This window comes from Capricornis sumatraensis, chromosome 20 (genome assembly GCF_032405125.1).
Source record: "Capricornis sumatraensis isolate serow.1 chromosome 20, serow.2, whole genome shotgun sequence".
In the NCBI taxonomy this organism is placed as follows: domain Eukaryota; kingdom Metazoa; phylum Chordata; class Mammalia; order Artiodactyla; family Bovidae; genus Capricornis; species Capricornis sumatraensis.
In genome coordinates, this window is record NC_091088.1 from 59,982,251 (window position 1) to 60,001,448 (window position 19,198).

Below are 19,198 nucleotides of genomic sequence, written 5' to 3' on the forward strand. Positions count from 1 at the left end.
AGGGGCTTCCCTCCATCCTTTACCACTACCTGCTGGCGGTGGTTCCCTAGGTTAGAGTCTGCGCTGCCAACACAGGGGGCGTGGTTTCGGTTCCGGGTCCAGGAACTAGATCCCGCATGCCACAGTTTGCATGCTGCAACTAAGACAGTGCGGCCAAAAAAAAAAAAAAAAAAACACCTGTAGGCAGGAGCCTTAAACTGGTTAGGAGTGTGGACTTGGGAGCCAGTTTCTGATTTTATATCCCAGCTCCCTTACCTACTAGCTGTGTGACCTTGTGAAGGTTACTTCACCTCTCTGTGCCCCAGAGTCCTTGTCTCCAAGTGTGGGTTATTCCAAGGGTGGAATCTGTACTTAAAAGTGCTCAGAAAAAGGGCCTGGGACAGAGTAAGCCCTAGAGGAGTGTTGGCTATTATAATGTTAGGGAAGAAACAAAAATGGTTAGGGAAAAAAAAGGATGGAAACTTGCAATCCGTGCCAAAGACTGCTCATACATGTTCTTACCTTTTGACCCACTGATTGCACTCTTGGGAACATGCCCGAAGGAAACAGCCGGAAATTTGGGGGAAAAACATAATGTAGAGACAGGTTGGTCAGAGGGCTGTGCAGAATGGAAGGAAGCGTGGTAATGGCTGTGGGGTGGGCGGGCCACTCGGGGGAGGGAGGCCAGCCTCTGCAGCCGTTACCAGGATCGGAAGCGTGTGTAATAACCGGGATGTGTTTGTGTTCTGTTCTTTTGTGGAATAAAGCAAACAGGATCTGCCCACATCCACGCTGCGGTTCACTGAACTAACCCCAGAGTCTCTTGGGTGGGGGATTCCAGGGGATTCTTCTTCCTTCTTAAGACTTTTTCCAGCTTTTCCACATTTTTTTTTTCCCAAAGGAATTCAGATTGTGGACAAAGATGCCTTGATGAATGCAGAGATGTCAGTCATTGTGCTGTTTGGAAGACTGGGAACAGTTGAAATTAGACTGTCCAAATGTAGGCAATAGAAAGGGTCTTTACAAGTGGGATGTCTACACAATAGGATATTTCATCACCATTTAAGAGAACACCGTCTTTGGGGAGAATTTTTAATGATCAGGGGAATATACTCGAGGTCTAAGAGAACTGTTAAAATAGGGAAGAACACAGTATGACTCTGACCAGTTTATTTATTTTTACGGTATTTGTCTTTGGCTGCACAGGGTCTTAGTTGGGGCATGTGGGATCTAGTTCCCTGACTCGGGTTGGAACCGTGGCCCCCTGCATTGGAGAGCAGAAGCTTGGCCACTCGACCACTAGGGAAGTCTTCCTAACTCTAAGGGTGAAGGTTAGATTAGGGTGTGTTTTACCACAGTTTAAACATAAGTCCCATCGCCATTCTTTCGCGTAACAAATGATGACAAGATCATTGTTTCAAAAAGAATATCTGGAATGTACCAAATGTCACTGAATCCTACAGCCTAAGATGGTTAGTTTTATGAGATGTGAATTTAACCTCAATTTTTTGAAAAAGGGGAAAACCCCACAACCCCCTCCTCCCCAAAAGAAAACCTCTGAAGAGGCAGTGTGTCGGTCGTGTTCCGGGAAAAGCAAGGAGCGCAGTGTAGTTGGAGCGTCTTGAGGAGGGTGTAAGATCAGAAGGTAAGCGGGAGTCAGAACATCAGTTACTGTGGTCCACGCCGGTGACTGTGGGTGAGGAAGCCAGGCGTGAGCGGCCGCTGGTGCGGACTGGCGTCCCCTGGTGGCCGTGTGGGGAACAGACAGGGAAAGCAAGGCCTCCCTGAGCCCCGCCCGGAGGTGGCTCCATCAGCGCCGGCAGGTCGGGGTGCAGAGGGGTGGGTGCACCCAGGATACATTTTGAGAGTGAATCCACCATCAATGGCTGACCTACAAAGAAGCCAATGGACTTTTGCCTGGTCTGGAGTTGTCATTTCAAGATGGGGGAAGACGGGAGAGAGAGGGGCCCAGAGGTGGTGTGGGCGAATCAGAAACTCAGATTGCTGGTGCCCGTTAGACGCTCAGTTGGCTGTGTCGAGTAGGCAGTTGGATATAAAAATCTAGCATTCAAGGGCTAGAAATATGCATTTGGAATCTGCATTAATTATATCAATACCCATAAATGCCCAATCTCTCCCTACTTACTGCTTTGCGAACCCCATGGACTGCAGCCCGCCAGGCTCCTCTGTCCATGGGGATTCTCCAGGCAAGAACACTGGAGTGGGTTGTCCTGCCCTCCTCCAGGGGATCTTCCCAACCGAGGGTTCGAACCCAGGTCTCCCACATTGCAGGCAGGGTCCTTTACCAACGGAGGCACCAGAGAAGCCCAAGAATATTGGAGTGGTTAGCCTATCCCTCGTCCAGAGGATCTTCCCGACCCAGGAATCCAAGTGGGGTTTCCTGCACTGCAGGCAGATTCCTTACCAGCTAGCTGAGCTACCAGGGAAGCCCCAAAACATTGCAGCTAGCAGAGAATGGTTTCGATCCATCGACCTCTGGGTTATGGGCCCAGCACGCTTCCGCTGCGCCACTCTGCTAACATTTCGTGCACTAGAATTTAAATTTAATAAAGCAATTCCTGGCAGCCCACACACAATGGAACAGCGAACAGCATGGTGTAGTTTGCATTTTAGACTTTTTTTCAGGCACCGCCCCCTCTCCATCTGGGTCTGACCCAGGGTTATCAGTTGAGTCAGGGTCTCCAAACCACCCCCGTGTTCAGCGACTTGCTAGGAGGTCCTACAGGGGTCAATATAGAGTTGATACAGTATAGTCGATACCGTAGAGATGTAGCAGGACACGCAGCGGATCAAAGGGGAGAATCCCGGGGCATCCACTGAGGAGCTTCCTGCCTCTGGCTTCTCCCAGCAGGGCTGCCCCGGCACGTTTCCCTAGCAACGAAAATGCGGCCACTTGTATTCAAAGTTTCCGCGCGGAGAAGCGCCTTAGAGACTCAGGACCCACCCGAAAATTTGGGGGAGGCTGTTCATATAGGCACAGTCTACCCAGCATGTACCTAAATTCCAGACTTCCAGAAAGGAAGCAGACACCAGCAGCTTAAACCATACTGCTTTGTAAGTCTAGGCAGAGAGAGCAGTTCCTAGCTTTAGGAACGTTTTGGGTTAGGGGAGGAAAATCAGTCAGTTTCCCTGATCTAAGGGGAGGGCGGATCTTGCCTGCAGTCCTTTCTAATGCTAGTAATTATTTCTGGTGACCCAGCTGCCCCCACCTCCCGCCCTTGACGCTGGCTGTCAGGCTGAATCTGTATCTCTCCAACTAGCAGTGATAACGAGACAAGAAACCAGATAAGAAAAAGAAAGCCTAAGTCCCCAAAGCAGAGCTAAAACCATTAATCTTTAAGAAAATGTAGGCTCATGGGTTAAGAATCCGCCTGCCAAAGCAGGAGACTCAGAAGACGCCGGTTTGATCCCTGGGTTGGCGAAGATCCCCTGGAGGAGGACAATGGCAACCCACTCCAAAAAGAGTCAAACACGACTGAGCGCACACACATAGGTTTGATATAAAGACCTTGCTGCTGCTAAGTCGCTTCAGTCGTGTCCGACTCTATGCGACCCCATAGACGGAAGCCCACCGGGTTCCTCTGTCCCTGGGATTCTCCAGGCAAGAACACTGGAGTGGGTTGCCATTTCCTTCTCCAAGGCATGAAAGTGAAAAGTGAAAGTGAACTCGCTCACTCGTGTCCGACTCTTAGCGACCCCATGGACTGTAGCCTGCCAGACTCCTCCATCCATGGGATTTTCCAGGCAAGAGTACTGGAGTGGGGTGCCATTGCCTTCTCCGATAAACACCTTATATAACCACAAATCATGAAGTATAATGAAAGAAAAACGTACCTTGGACTTCATCAAAATGAAAATCTTTTGCTCTTCAGAAGACACTGTTGCAAAAGTGAATAGGCAAGCCACAGACCGGGAAAATATTTCCAAGACAGATAGCTGACAAAAAACTTGTATCTGGAATCTATGAAGAATCCTTACAATCTAATAAGAAGAGAAATAGCTCGATAAAAAATGGGCCAAAGATGTGAGGAAGTAGACACTTCATCAGAAAAGACTGGCAACAAAGGGCATGAAAAGTCTTCATTAATCTTTGGGGAAATGCAATTTTATTTTAATTTTTAAAGCATTTCTTTAAAAAAAATTATATTTATTTGACTGCACCGAGTCTTAGTTGCACCTGCAGGATCTTCGATCTTCACTGTGGCATGGGGATCTTTAGTCGTGGCAGGTGAGCTGTTACATGTGGCAGATGGAACCTGGTTCCCTGACCAGGGATGAAGCACAAGCCCCCTGTATCGGGAGCTCAAAATTATAGCCACTGAACCACCAGACAAGTCCCGACAAGTGCAAAATTAACACAATGAGATAGTTCCCCAGGCCCATTGGAATGTTGAAATGAAAAAAAAACTGAGTCTTCCAAATGCTGGTGAGGATGAGGATGGGGATGAAGCAACCAGAACTCTGGCACCCGGCTTGTAGGAATATGAAATGTTGCAACCTCCATGGACAACAGTTTGGCAGCTTCCTTAAAAAATGAACCATATACCCCTCTATGACCCAGGAATTTCACACCTAGGTATTTATGCCAGACAGAGGAAAGCCTCAGATCAGTTCAGTTAAGTTCAGTTGCTCAGTCATGTCCAACTCTTTGCAACCCCATGAATTGCAGCACACCAGGCCTCCCTGTCCATCACCAACTCCCGGAGTTCACTCAGACTCACGTCCATCGAGTCTGTGATGTCATCCAGCCATCTCATCCTCTGTTGTCCCCTTCTCCTCCTGCCCCCAATCCCTCCCAGCATCAGAGTCTTTTCCAATGAGTCAACTCTTCATATGAGGTGGTCAAAGTACTGGAGTTTCAGCTTCAGCATCATTCCTGCCAAAGAAATCCCAGGGCTGATCTCCTTCAGAATGGACTGCTTGGATCTCCTTGCAGTCCAGGGACTCTCAAGAGTCTTCTCCAACACCACAGTTCAAAAGTATCAATTCTTCAGCACTCAGCCTTCTTCACAGTCCAACTCTCACATCCATTCATGATCACAGGAAAAACCATAGCCGTGACTAGATGCACCTTTGTCAGCAAAGTAATGTCTCCGCTTTTCAACATGCTATCTAGGTTGGTCATAACTTTTCTTCCAAGGAGTAAGCGTCTTTTAATTTCATGGCTGCAGTCACCATCTGCAGTGATTTTGGAGCCCAAAAAAGCAAAGCCTGACACTGTTTCCACTGTTTCCACTGTTTCCCCATCTATTTCCCATGAAATGATGGGACCAGATGCCATGATCTTCGTTTTCTGAATGTTGAGCTTTAAGCCAACTTTTTCACTCTCCTCTTTCACTTTCATCAAGAGGCTTTTGAGTTCCTCTTCACTTTCTGCCATAAGGGTGGTGTCATCTGCATATCGAGGTTATTGATATTTCTCCCAGCAATCTTGATTCCAGCTTGTGTTTCTTCCAACCCAGTGTTTCTCATGATGTACTCTGCATAGAAGTTAAATAAGCAGGGTGACAATATACAGCCTTGACGTACTCCTTTTCCTATTTGGAACCAGTCTGTTGTTCCATGTCCAGTTCTAACTGTTGCTTCCTGACCTGCATATAGGTTTCTCAAGAGACAGGTCAGGTGGTCTGGTATTCCCATCTCTTTCAGAATTTTCCACAGTTTATTGTGATCCACACAGTCAAAAGCTTTGGCATAGTCAACAAAGCAGAAATAGATGTTTTTCTGGAACTCTCTTGCTTTTTCCATGATTCAGCAGATGTTGGCAATTTAATCAGCTTGAACATCAGGAAGTTCACGGTTCAAGTATTGCTGAAGCCTGGCTTGGAGAATTTTGAGCATTACTTTACTAGAGTGTGAGATGAGTGCAATTGTGTGGTAGTTTGAGCATTTTTTGGCATTGCCTTTCTTTGGGATTGGAATGAAAGCTGACCTTTTCCAGTCCTGTGGCCACTGCTGAGTTTTCCAAATTTGCTGGCATATTGAGTGCAGCACTTTCACAGCATCATCTTTCAGGATTTGAAATAGCTCAACTGGAATGCCATCACCTCCACTAGCTTTGTTCATAGTGATGCTTTCTAAAGGCCCACTTACTTCACATTCCAGGATGTCTGGCTCTAGGTGAGTGATCACACCATCGTGATTATCTGTGTCATGAAGATCTTTTTTGTACAGTTCCTCTGTGTATTCTTGCCACCTCTTCTTAATATCTTCTGCTTCTGTTAGGTCCATACCATTTCTGTCCTTTATTGAGCCCTTCTTTGGATGAAATGTTCCCTTGGTATCTCTAATTTTCTTGAAGCGCTCTCTAGTCTTTCCCATTCTCTTGTTTTCCTCTATTTCTTTGCATTGATTGCTGAAGAAGGTTTTCTTATCTCTTCTTGCTATTCTTTGGAACTCTGCATTCAGATGCTTATATCTTTCCTTTTCTCCTTTGCTTTTCGCTTCTCTTCTTTTCACAGCTATTTGTAAGGCCTCCCCAGACAGCCATTTTGCTTTTTTTGCATTTCTTTGCATGGGGATGGTCTTGATCCCTGTCTCCTGTACAATGTCACGAACCTCCGTCCATAATTCATCAGGCACTCTATCTATCAGATCTAGTCCCTTAAATCTATTTCTCACTTCCACTGTATAATCATAAGGGATTTGATTTAGGTCATACCTGAATGGTCTAGTGGTTTTCCCTACTTTCTTCAATTTAAGTCTGAATTTGGCAATAAGGAATTCATGATCTGAGCCACAGTCAGCTCCTGGTCTTGTTTTTGTTGACTGTATAGAGCTTCTCCATCTTTGGCTGCAAAGAATATGATCAATCTGATTTCAGTGTTGACCATCTGGTGATGTCCATGTGTAGAGTCTTCTCTTGTGTTGTTGGAAGAGGGTGTTTGCTATGACCAGTGCATTTTCTTGGCAAAACTCTATTAGTCTTTGCCCTGCTTCATTCCGCATTCCAAGGCCAAATTTGCCTGTTACTCCAGGTGTTTCTTGACTTCCTACTTTTGCATTCCAGTCCCCTATAATGAAAAGGATATCTTTTAGGGGTGTTTGTTAGTTCTAAAAGGTCTTGTAGGTCTTCATAGAACTGTTCAACTTCAGCTTCTTCAGCGTTACTGGTTGGGGCATAGACTTGGATTACTGTGACATTGAATGGTTTGCCTTGGAAACGAACAGAGATCATTCTGTCATTTTTGAGACTGCATCCAAGTACTGCATTTCGGATGCTTTTGTTGACCATGATGGCTACTCCATTTCTTCTAAGGGATTCCTGCCCGCAGTAGTAGATATAATGGTCATCTGAGTTAAATCCACCCATTCCAGTCCATTTTAGTTCTCTGATTCCTAGAATTTTGACATTCACTCTTGCCATCTCCTGTTTGACCACTTCCAATTTGCCTCAGTTCACGGACCTGACATTCCAGGTTCCTAGGCAATATTGCTCTTTACAGCATCAGACCTTGCTTCTATCACCAGTCGCATCCACAGCTGGGTATTGTTTTTGCTTTGGCTCCATCCCTTCATTCTTTCTGGAGTTATTTCTCCACTGATCTCTAGTAGCATATTGGGCACCTACTGACCTGGGGAGTTCCTCTTTCAGTATCCTATCATTTTGCCTTTTCATACTGTTCATGGGGTTCTCAAGGCAAGAATACTGAAGTGGTTTGCCATTCCCTTCTCCAGTGGACCACATTCTGTCAGACCTCTCCACCATGACCCGCCTGTCTTGGGTGGTCCCACGGCATGGCTTAGTTTCATTGAGTTAGACAAGGCTGTGGTCCTAGTGTGATTAGATTGAATAGTTTTCTGTGAGTATGGTTTCAGCGTGTCTGCCCTCTGATGCCCTCTTGCAACACCTACCGTCTTACTTGGGTTTCTCTTACCTTGGGTGTGGGGTATCTCTTCACGCCTGCTCCAGCAAAGCACAGCCGCTGCTCCTTACCTTGGACGAGGGGTATCTCCTCACCACCACCCCTCCTGAGGAAAGCCTATGGCCATGCAAAGATGTGCATACACGAAAGTACAGAGCAGCTTTGTTTGTGAACAGCTAGGGCAGCTTGCTGGGCTTCCCAGCTGGCGCAAGTGGTAAAGAATCCGCCTGCCAATGCAGGAGACGCAAGACACAGATTCAGTCCCTGGGTCTGGAAGATCCCCTGGAGAAGGAAATAGCCACTCACCCTGGTATTCTTGCCTGGAGAATCCCATGAACTGGGATTTTAGAGGAGCCTGGCGGGCTACAGTCCATAAGGGTGGCAAAGAGTCGGACACGACTGAGCAGCTAATACTTCAGGCTGTGGGACAGGCTCCAGGCTCCAGGCTCCAGGCTCCAGGCTCAGGGCAGCCAGCACCATGTGGGGAGGGGGGTGAACCCCCCCAAGGCCACCCAGCCAGGTGTGGCTCCAGGGACCTGCGGGTCCCAGATCAGCAGCCCCAGGGAAGGTGGAGTGTGGGAGGTGTGAGGGGGTAACCCCCGACGGCGAGCGGCACCCCGAGATCACTGTGCCCCCTCACACCCCTGATGGAGGGCTTCTCCCCACCCCCGCCGGGGCTCCCGGTACCTCGGCTCCCGTCGCTGCCACTGGCCGCCTGCTCCTGCGTGTGCAGCACCTCGGGGCTGTTGGCGAAGACGCAGGTGGGGTGCAGCACGACGCCCTGCTGGGTCTGGGTGTGGGAGATTCTGCTCTTCCCACTGCCAGGTTCCCTCCTCTATGTCTCAGAAGTCTCCTCCTGCAGGAAGCCCTCCCTGACACAGAGCCTCGGGTAGCATCTTCCCTGCGACAGGGATGAGGCAGAGGCTGGATCTCCTGGCTTTTCAGAAGTCCAGGCCTCCTTCACCCCCTTGGAGCTTTCCGTGTCAGTTGCTCAGTCATCTTTGTGACCTCATAGACTAACCCGCCAGGCTCCTCTGTCCTTGGGATTCTCTAGGCAAGAATACTGGAGTGGGTAGCCATTCCCTTTTCCAGGGGACTTTTGGACTCAGGCATGGAAACCATGTCTGAAGCATTGCAGGCATATTCTTTCTTTACCATGTGAGCCAGCAGGGAAGCTTTCGAGGTCCCTGACAAGTCCCCACCCCACCCCACCCCGCCCCACCTCCCCACCCCGCTTTTATCCATCATGCTGACAGGAAGCTGGTCCAGAGCACAGGCTCCACAGTCAGACAAGGCCTGGTGTGACCTCAGCCAAGTACCTCGGTTTGCCCATCTGTAAAATGGGATGATCACAGTTCCTGCCTTTTAGGGCCCGAAGGAGGCTTTTATGTCACTGTATATTCAAGGGCTGGCTGCTCTTATTAGTAACAGAGCTGCCTTCCCTGATCTGTTTACAGAACCCCCCACCATCCTTCCTGGCTTTATTTTTCTTCCCAGCACTCGGGACAGCCTCTCGAAATCTGTTTGTTTCTGTTTTCCCGTGTCTGTCTGCTTGACCATAAGGTGAGTCCCAGAAGGCGGGGACCACATCTGCTTACTCTGTGACCCCAGGCCTGTGGAGCTTGGGTGCGGGTCACTGCAAGGCTGTGGGGGGAGCTTCTGTGTGTGTGTAATTGGGCTGCAGTGTCTCTGCCTGAGTGTGTCCCTGGGCTGGTGTGTGGTTGTGCAATGGTGTTCAAGTCGCGATGCATCCCAGTGAGAGTCTGGCTGGGTTACTGTGTTAGTTAATGTCGTGTGTGTGTGTGGTTGTATTGCTGTGTGCCGGGGTCTGCCTCCCAGGGTAGCACTGTGGTTGTATAGTCTCATTGTGTGTCTTGTCCCTGCCATGGTGATGTGTATCATGGTATTACTGTGTAATTGTGTGCCTTTGTCTCTTGGGAGCAGGTGGAGTTGTCTGTTGCCGTGTACCTACGTCAGGGGGCATTAATGATCCTGTGTGTGCAGCTGTGCGGTTGTGTATCAACGTCCATGACCAAAGCCAGTGGTGTGTGCTCTGCATACAATCGTGGGTCCCAGTGAGCAGGATCTCAGAGTGGGCTGTTGAGTCTCTGGCTGGACATGGGTGTGTTGTGTCATTGTGTGTCCAGGGTACAGTTGTGTGTTCCACCACATGGCCGAGGAGAGGCGGCAGTCACTGTGAGTTGTGCATTTGGAGGTGTTGATGTGATCCCAGCTGGGTATGGGCTGGGCTGTTGTGTATTGAGAGTGAAGGGTGTTTTTGTGTCGTTGTGTAGCAGAATAGAGGTACGTGCTGAGTTGTGTTGTGTCTCTGGTTGGGCTGTGGTTTGTCTGGATGTGCAGTGGTTTAGCCAGATGAGGGTGAGCGCTGTGTGTTACCATTTGTGTGCGTGTGTATGTGTGGGTACACGTGTGTGTGAGGGAGAGTGAGCATGAAAGGAATGGTTTCCCAGCCCCAGAACCATGACTAATGCCTCCAGCATCCCCCACTTCTTGGCGACAGAGACCTTTTTGTTCTCGGTGGCATAAAGAGGGTGCTTCATTCTTCAGGCCCCTGGCAAATTCTCAGCCTCAAGTCTGGTCGACAAAACAGCCTCTGGGCATTTGCCCTGTGCGCAGCCACTTGCTGCGTGTTTGAGAGCGTCAGACCTGGGACAACCAGAGTGGTTGGGGTAGTGATGGGGAGCCCTACAGGGACCCTGGCCAGCCTGAGGGGTGTGGCTGGGCTTCCTTGAGGACAGCATTGTTAGAAGATAATTTTGGGGAGAGAGACTTTGGGGAAACCAAGACTCAAACAGATCTAAAAGTGAACACGTGTTAAAGATTTCACTTAACCCTGTGAAGTGTTACAGCTGGTTCAGAGGAGACTCAAAGAACAGACACACTGACTTCCCTAGAAGTCCAGTGGTTAAGACTCCGCACCTCCAGTGCAGGGGGTGCAGGTTCGATTCCTGGATGGGGAACTAAGATCCCATGTGCTGTGGGGTGTGGCCAAAAAATAAAAAGATTAAAAAAAAACAGTTGCATTTATAGATCAGAGATAGTGCATCAAAAATGCAAGTAGAGGCAAAACATTTGGGGGGGAGTCTTATGGTCTCAAAATTTGTGTTTCCCCCAAATTCATATGTTGAAATTCTACTCCCCAAAGATGATGGTATGAGGAGGTGGGGTCTTTGGGAAGGGCTGAAGTCATGAAGGTGGAGCCCTCGTGAGTGGGATTAGTGCTGTTAGAAAACAGGCTCCAGGGGCATCCCCAGTCCCTTCCACCTGGTGAGCTCACAGCGAGAAGGGGCCAGCCATGAACACGAGAAGGCCCTCATTCAACCATGCTGGCACCTTAATCTTGGACTCCCAGCCTCCATAACTGGGAGCAATACATATCTGTTGTTTATAAGCATATATGCTGTAGTATTCCGTCATAACAACCAAATGGCCTAAGGGAGGTAGGGTTTTCCTTCCAGACAGAATTTATGTGCATACCTCTACAGAAGATTCATCGTGGAATTTCCTTGGCGATCAAGTGGTTGAGACCGTGAATTTCCAATGCAGGAGGCGCGAGTTCCATCCTGGTTGGAAGACTAAGATCCCACATGCTGCATGGCACAGCAACCCCCCTCCCCACCAAAAAAAAAACACGAACCAGCAAACAAAAACAGAAGATGTATCTTGTGTTGCCTTCACTTACCTACAGTTTATAGAGTTGTAAAACAGACTCCATAGAGTCAGGTAACTCTGAATGATTGGTTACAGTTGGAATTATCTCCCACCCAGAATTCGTCTGTGAAGTCCTAAGCCGCAGCAGCTCAGAATGTGACCTTGTTTGGAAACAGGGTTGTTGCAGATGTAATGAGTGACGAGGAGGTCATCTGGCATAGGGCGGGCCTTAACCTAAAATGACTGGGTCTTGTAAACTGGAGAAACTTGGACCCAGACATGCGCACCGGGAGCGTGTCAGGTGAACGTGCAGGCAGAAACTGGAGGATGTGCTTATAAGCCAAGGAACCCCAAAGATTGCCAGTCAGACACCAGAAACTAGGGGAGAAGCAGGGAGCAGATTCTTTCCCACAGCACTCAGGAGGAAACAACCCTGCTGACACCTTGACTGCTGACTTCCGGCCTCTAGAACCATGAGATAAATGTCTGTGGTTTAAGTCACTAAGTTTCTGGTGCTTAGCGATGTTAGTGATGATTAGCAAACTAAGACCAGTAGTCCTGTAGGGATGTGAGAGTTGGACCATAAAGACGGTCAAAAGAGGGACCATAAAGAGAGCGCCGAAGGATTGAAGCTTCCGAACTGTGGTGCTGGAGAAGACTCTTGAGAGTCCCTTGGAGAGCAAGGAAATCAAACCAGTCAGTCCTAAAGGAAATCAACCCTGAATATTCATTGGAAAGACTGATGCTGAAGCTGAAGCTCCAGTACTTTGGCCACCTGATATGATGAACCAACTCAGTGGAAAAGACTCTGATGCTGGGAAAGATTGAAGGCAGGAGAAGGGGGCGACAGACGACCAGATGGTTGGATGCATCACCGACTCCATGGACATGAGTTTGAGCAAATTCTGGGAGATAGTGAAGGACAGGGAAGCCTGGTGTGCTGCAGCCCATGGGATCACAAACACTGACCACATGACTTAGCGATTGAATGACAGCAACAGATGTATTAATAATGTGGAGAAGCCACAGTTTACCAAGATACAAAAATTCTCCTACAATATGTTGTTGGAACTGATTCCTGGAGGATGAGCAGGATTAGGCAGCAGGGAAGGGTCGAAATAGCTGTGCAAAGGCCCAGAGGCGGGTGAGTGGAATCTTGACTCCATGTGGCTAGCGCACTGAGAGGGACCAGAAGGGAACAATGGGGCCAATCAGGGGCGGGGCATGCTAAGTCTTGGCTTATCTTGTTGCACTTTTGTTTTCCTTTTTCTTTCGGGCCAAGCTTCCCCTTCAGTTCAGTTCAGTTGCTCAGTCATGTCCAACTCTTTGCGACCCCATGGACTGCAGCACGCCAGTCTTCCCTATCCATCACCAACTCCTGGAGTCTACTCAAACTCATGTCCATTGAGTCGGTGATGCCATCCAACCATCTCGTCCTCTGTTGCCCCCTTCTCCTCCCACCTTCAATCTTTCCCAGCATCAGGGTCTTTTCCAATGAGTCAGTTCTTCGCATCAGGTGGCCAGAGTACTGGAGTTTCAGCTTCAGCATCAGTCTGAATGTTCCAGTGAACATTCAAGACTGATTTCCCTTAGGGTGAACTAGTTGGATATTCTTGCTGTCCAAGGGACTCTCAAGAATCTTCTCCAGCACCACAGTTCAAAAGCCTCAATTCTTTGGCACTCAGCTTTCTTTATAGTCCAACTCTCACATTCATACATGACTATTGGAAAAACCATAGGTTTTACTAGATGGACCTTTGTTGGCAAAGTAATATCTCTGCTTTTCAACATGCTATCTAGGTTGGTCATAACTTTTCTTCCTAGGAGCAAGCGTCTTAATTTCATGGCTGCACTCACCATCTGCAGTGATTTTGGAGCATGCAAAAACTAAAGTCTGTCACTATTTCCACTGTTTCCCCATCTATTTGCCATGAAGGGATGGGATCAGATGCCACGATGTTAGCTTCCCCTTAGGAGATCCCCGTTTCCCCACCAGGGACTGAACCTTTGCCACCACGGTAAAAGCCTGGAATTCTAATCGCTGGACCACCAGGGACTTCCCAAGGCTTGGGTTTTTGTTCTAAGCACCCTGGGAGCCTGAAAGACACCTGATTATGGGACACTGATTACGCCCGGCTGCATGTTAACCGCTCTGCATCACAGGCTGGTTATATTGATACCTGCCCAAGACCACTGAGATCACACAGCTGGCAGCAATGGGGGGTGGGAATTGAACCTAGTCTGCCAGGAGCCCCGAGACATCAGGATCATGGCAGGTGAGCATCACGGGGTCAGAGACGGAAGCTGGGGCGGGAAGACCTCGGTCAGGGACTTTGGCTATTTTTTCATTGCTGAATCTTCCGATGGCATCACCGAATGGATGGACATGAGTTTGAACAAGCTCTGGGAGATGGTGATGGACTGGGAAGCCTGGCCTGCTGCAGTCCATGGGGTTGCAAAGAGTCGGACACGACTGAGCGACTGAACTTAGCTGTATCTTCAGAACCTATGACTGCAGCAAGGTACCCAATAGGTATTTGTTAAATGGGTAATCATTCTCTGGAGGCATTTATGCCCGGAAGAGGAAAACTGAGGCTGAGAGATGCATCGGCTTTCTAAAGCCCTTATACCTCAGCTGCCAACTTCTAGCACTTTCCATGACCCCCTTGCCTCAAAAAGGTCTGGAAGGCGCAAAAGGGTGGGTGAGTTGGTCCGGGCGGGGGCGGGGGCGGGGGCGGGGGGAGAGGGCGGGGGCGGGGAGAGGGCGGGGTGGGGGGGGAACTTCAGTGCCGATCAGGCGGCGCCCAGGTTTGTATGCCAGGCTTTATTTAATAAGGCAGCGGGTCCCCCGGACCGCTCATTGAAAAAAAACAGCTTCAGGGGCCGCCCATGTGTACCCCGAATCCTTACGAACTCGGCCCCCTTTCCCCCTCAAGCCGCCCTCAAGGTCCTCCCAGCGAAACGAGCAAGGTCAGTTGCAATTCCGTTTGCAACCAGCAGCTGTTGGCCCTGAACCCCCGCCCCTTGAGACCGTACCATTCTGGCTCGGAGAAGGGGGGGTCCGGGAGCGGGGTGCGCAGAGGACTCTTTTGAGGACCCCCTCTGCCGGGGTTTTCCCTGGCCTCCCAGGGAGCTTGGGGTAAGATTTGCGTCGGGGGCTCAGGGCGGTGGGCTTCAGGGTGCCTCTCGCCTCCACTCTGGAGGCCTCTCCTCATTCCCCCCTCTCCTGGCATGGTCCGCGCTGCGGAACGCCAAGAGCTAGGCCTGTGTGCACACGCCCCGCCCGGGGCGCAGACCTCGCCCTGCTTCGCCCGGGTTCGGATCGCGAGTCCGCGCTGCAGCGGGCACCGGGGTCCGGAGCTATGGCGGTCGTCGTCCGAGTAGTTTATTGGTGAGCACGCGGGCCAGAGGTGCCCTCTTCGAATTCCGCTCGGGCCCCGCCCTGTCCCGGCGGAGCTGGGCTCTGGGGGAGTCGGGGGTGCGCGGGGGAGGGGGCAGGACCCTTGGGGAGCCTTGCACTGGGGAGAGGGTTCCGTGCGGGTGCGGTGGGCGTGGGAGGAGGCGGAAAACGAGGATGTTGATTTCTTGGCCTCCCCCTCCCCAATTTGTGACATTCTAGACGTCTCAGGTCCTAAAAGGTAGAACTGAGACACGTGTGTGTCGTTTTAACCCCCACCCCCACCCCGATTCCCGGGCTCAGGGTGGGGAACAGGTGGGGGTCGGTTTGTAATGCAGGAGGAACCTCTCTGGGCGGTTCGGTCTCCCCTCCCCCAGGACCGGTCGTCGGGTGGGGCCGGCCAGAGTCAGGAGGTTCCAGATCGTCCCGGCCTGTGTTGGGCAAGGACTTAAACCCAGACGGTGGATGCTTTTTTGCTGTTAACCCTCCTCGTTTTCTTACCCCACTTTTCCCATCCGTAGAGGGAGTGATTTTTTTAAAACTTATTTTTGATTGTGGCATCATTGCTTTCCCATATTGTGTTGGTTTCTGCCATATGTCAACGTGAATTGGCCGTAGGTGTACCTATGTCCGCTCCCTCTTGAACCCCCCCCCCCCGCTAGGTTGTCGTCTTAATGGTTATGGCGGAGGGAGTGCGGTGTGTAGGGTGTTACACATTTGGTCTAATTGCCCGCTTTAAGGGTGAAAACGTGTGCTCGGCAGGAAGTGTCTGTCCCGTAGGCGGTGTCACAGCCCTGGCGCCTTGGACTGTACTGGCCTGCACAGGCATGCTGGCCTGTGGGCGCTCAATAAATACGTGTTCCCTGAATTTCCTTCCCCAGAAACCCCCTGGGCAGGGGTTTTAGCTCCATTCTACAAGTGCGGAAACCGAGGCTGGGAGTGGGCCACGGGCGGATCACAGGGGTACCGCACCTGGGTCTGCTGGCTGTCCACTTGGGCGGGGGAGGAGGGTCCCTGCCTGGGGGTTTGAAAGGTTCAGACCTGTCACTGCGTTAGTTAGTGTCCGTGCCCGCTGAGTCAAGCAGAGGGTAGAGTGACATTTTGAGGCGCCTCCCCTTCCCCTCCCCCGCTTTGCCGGTGCACCAGACTCCGGTCCCGAAATAGTCGGCGGGGGGGGGGGGGGGGGGGGGCAGGGCGGGCGGGGAGGCGGTTATCCTTCACCCTCAGGCATGGGAGGGCCTTGGGAATCCTGCAGTAATGGTTGCCCTGAGGCCTGGGTACCGGCTGTGGGTGGGGCTGCTGTCGTTGGGCAGCTCTCATCCTGACCTGGCTCTCTCCGTTTTGCCTCCCTCTCCCCTCTGCCTCGCGCGTGTGCTCTCTCCTCGTCGCCCCCGGTTCTGTGCACCGCCCCCCACGCTCTGCCTCTTGTCTCCCTTGCTCTGTGTTCCTGTGTGGCTGGCTCCCTTCGTGTGCCTCCATCTCTGTGCTGCACCCCGCCCCCGTGTGCCCCGTGTCTTTCCTCTCTTTTGAGAGTGTCTGTCTCCTTCTATCATCCGTGTCCCTCTTCATCTCTCCCTGCTTCCTCCCCGCCATTTGCCTCTGTCTCCTTGCCTGCCTTGCCTCTCCCCTCCCCTCCCCGGATCCCCACTGTCCCCTCTCTCCCCTCCCCGGATCTCCACTGTCCCCCTCCTCCTCTCCCGGGACCCACTCTCTCGGACACGCTCCCACCAGTGGCGCTTGAGGCTACAAGCCCAAGGTAAGCCATGTGGTCCCAAGAGGCTGCCCTGGAAAGTGGGGGAGGGGGGTTAGCCCTTGGTGGGGGCCCACCTATGTGGCTTCTGTGGACCCTGGTGTGACCACCCACCCCTTTCCAGTATCTTCAGCTCAAGAAGAAGTTAGAAGATGAGTTCCCTAGCTGTTTGGACATCGTGAGTCTCGGGGAGGGGGAAGCAGTCAGACTTGGGTCCTGTCTGTCCCTCAGTCCTGGTGGCAGTGGGGGTGGTTTGGGTCAGCCCCCTACCCCCCCCCCCCCCACTGTGTTCTCCCTTCCCTGGGAAGGAGCAGGTGTCCGCAAGGGGGCATCTCCGCCCCTCCAGCATCTCTCCTTCTCCCTAGTGCGGCGAGGGGACTCCCCAGGTCACCGGCTTCTTTGAAGTGTTCGTAGCGGGAAAGCTGGTCCACTCCAAGAAGGTATGTCTCTCCATCCTGCGTCACTGGGGGCCAGTGGGGGGTTGGGACTGGGGTTGGCGTCTTGGTCCCAGCCCATCCCTCCCCTGGTCCTCCCTCCTCCAGGGAGGCGATGGCTACGTGGACACGGAGAGCAAGTTTCTGAAGCTGGTGGCCGCCATCAAAGCCGCTTTGGCTCAGGCCTGATGTGCCCTGAAGGCAGAGGTGAGGGGGGCCCCGCCCCGAGGCCACAGAACTGATCCCTGGTTCCCAATGGACTCCAAACCTGAGGACTAGTTTCCAGCCCAGTACATTCCACTGGTTGCAATTTCCACTTTGTTCTCTGGACCATAGCACTGCTTTTCAGCATCTGCTGAGCCTGATTTTCAATGTTCGAGCTTCTGTGTTCCAGATGAGCCCCAGACCGAGCCTACTCTACATCTGGGTCCTGGTCACTAACCTAGTCTGTAACCAAGCTCTGGCTCCTGGCTTTTGAGATCCTGGAAGCAGTTTCTACTCTCCCTCTAAGCTTGAGTGCCAGTTCCTGCCCAACGTGTGCTAGAACTGAGTGTCTGTCCCAGGAGCCTGTGGACCCAGCCCCCTGCCCCCAGCATGCTTTGCACCAGCAACCTGGTTCTCAAATGCTTTGACCTCGAGTTCTGTTTCTCATCATCCTCACTGGAGCAGAATGAGGCTGCTTTCAGTGGGAATTTGGACCTGCAGTACAATTTGAATCAATGCAGTACAAAAATCTGAATGTCTTGCTTCCTATGCAGGTCTGAAAAGGAGGGAGTCTCCCCAAATTACCAAAAAAAAAAAAAAAAACCCACCAAGAATTGCATAATTCCAAAAAAAAGAGAAAAAAGATGGGCAAAGATAAAGGAAAAAAAAAGAATTCCATAATTCCCAGGCTGCATGAGCTGGCTATGTGTGGGCTGTTGCTGTCAGGAGGGAGGGGTGCCCCTTTGGGGGGGACTTGAATTCTTAAATGGAGCACATCCCTTGCAGAAACACACCATTTGCCACCTCCAGACTGTCAGTCACTCAAATGCATTTGCTTAAACCAGCATGAGGTTGGCTTGGATTCTAGAGAAGTCCACCAATGATGATTTTATCTAAGATAAGCCAAGATGGGATTCATACAAAAGAGAGAGGGGAAGGAGTGACTCTTGTTCACAAGTTGAGTGCAATTTCAGGAGTCCCGAAAACCCCCGTCAGGCTCAGCGATTCTTGCAGGACTCAGAACACACCAGAGCTGTTCCACTCCTGGTTACAGTTTATTACAGGAAAAGCTTAAGAGATGAAAGGCAGGGAAGCACCTCGCTTTCATCCAGCCTCTGAACCCCCCCCTCCCTGCTTCTTCTCCACACAGACCAGTACCCGTGGCCCAGCCCCTCTCGGCAGACGCTTCATGACAGGAAGGACTGAAATGTCTCTTGGACGCCTGGTCCTTCCCTGATGTTCTCACGGCCGCCGGTTGGAGCAGAGATGGACACCCCTGGTCTTTGCCTGTGCGTGTGTGTGTGAGTGCGTGTGTGTCCCTGCATGCTGGTCCTGGTGCCTTCCCCATCCCTCATCTCCCTGCTTCTCCACCGCCCCTCCATGTCTCCCTTCTACCCTGTGGTGTCTGGGGTGGTCCTGCTCCAGGCTTCCTTTTCAAGGGGAAGCCGAGAGGAGGATCAGGATGAGTGAGTCTCAGATTTCAGCAGTGATGGCAACAGCTCACAACTCAATAAATGGTGATGAGGTTAACAGGCCTGTGTCTGCGTGTGTCCATTTTCCCCTGCAGCGGCCTCCCGCGGGTCTCCGCCCCGGGAAATTAGTGGCTTGGTAGTGCGGAGCTAGGACCAACTCAGGGCTGAACTTTCCAGTGGTCCCTCAAGCCAAGGTGGAGGTGGGCTCTGGGTGCCCCCTAGAGCCGCCACGGGTGTACATCCTGCAGGGTGAGGCAGGTTCCTGGTTCCCGCATTTGGAGGTAACCTGGCAGCGACTGGAGGAAAGTGCCGGGTGGCATGTTAGGCTGGCTCACCCCTCCTCTCGCCTGCCTGCCCCCTTTACCGTCCTTGCACTGGAGACGAGCTGTCCTCACCTCCTAGCT

General features: G+C 51.3%; 1 protein-coding gene and 1 non-coding gene across 2 annotated transcripts; one reads left to right on the forward strand and one right to left on the reverse strand.

The window, feature by feature from the left end:
* Positions 1–2,445: 2,445 nt before the first annotated feature.
* Positions 2,446–2,517, reverse strand: TRNAM-CAU (transfer RNA methionine (anticodon CAU)). The gene has a single exon. It is a non-coding gene; the product is annotated as a tRNA-Met (tRNA).
* Positions 2,518–14,843: 12,326 nt separating this feature from the next.
* SELENOW (selenoprotein W) lies at positions 14,844–18,834 on the forward strand. The gene is made up of 6 exons (XM_068992800.1): positions 14,844–14,928; positions 16,666–16,690; positions 16,809–16,862; positions 17,050–17,124; positions 17,227–17,325; positions 18,473–18,834. Exons 1-5 carry the CDS (start codon positions 14,900–14,902, stop codon positions 17,305–17,307), a joined length of 264 nt encoding a protein of 87 aa, XP_068848901.1. The 5' UTR covers positions 14,844–14,899; the 3' UTR covers positions 17,308–17,325; positions 18,473–18,834.
* Positions 18,835–19,198: the final 364 nt, after the last annotated feature.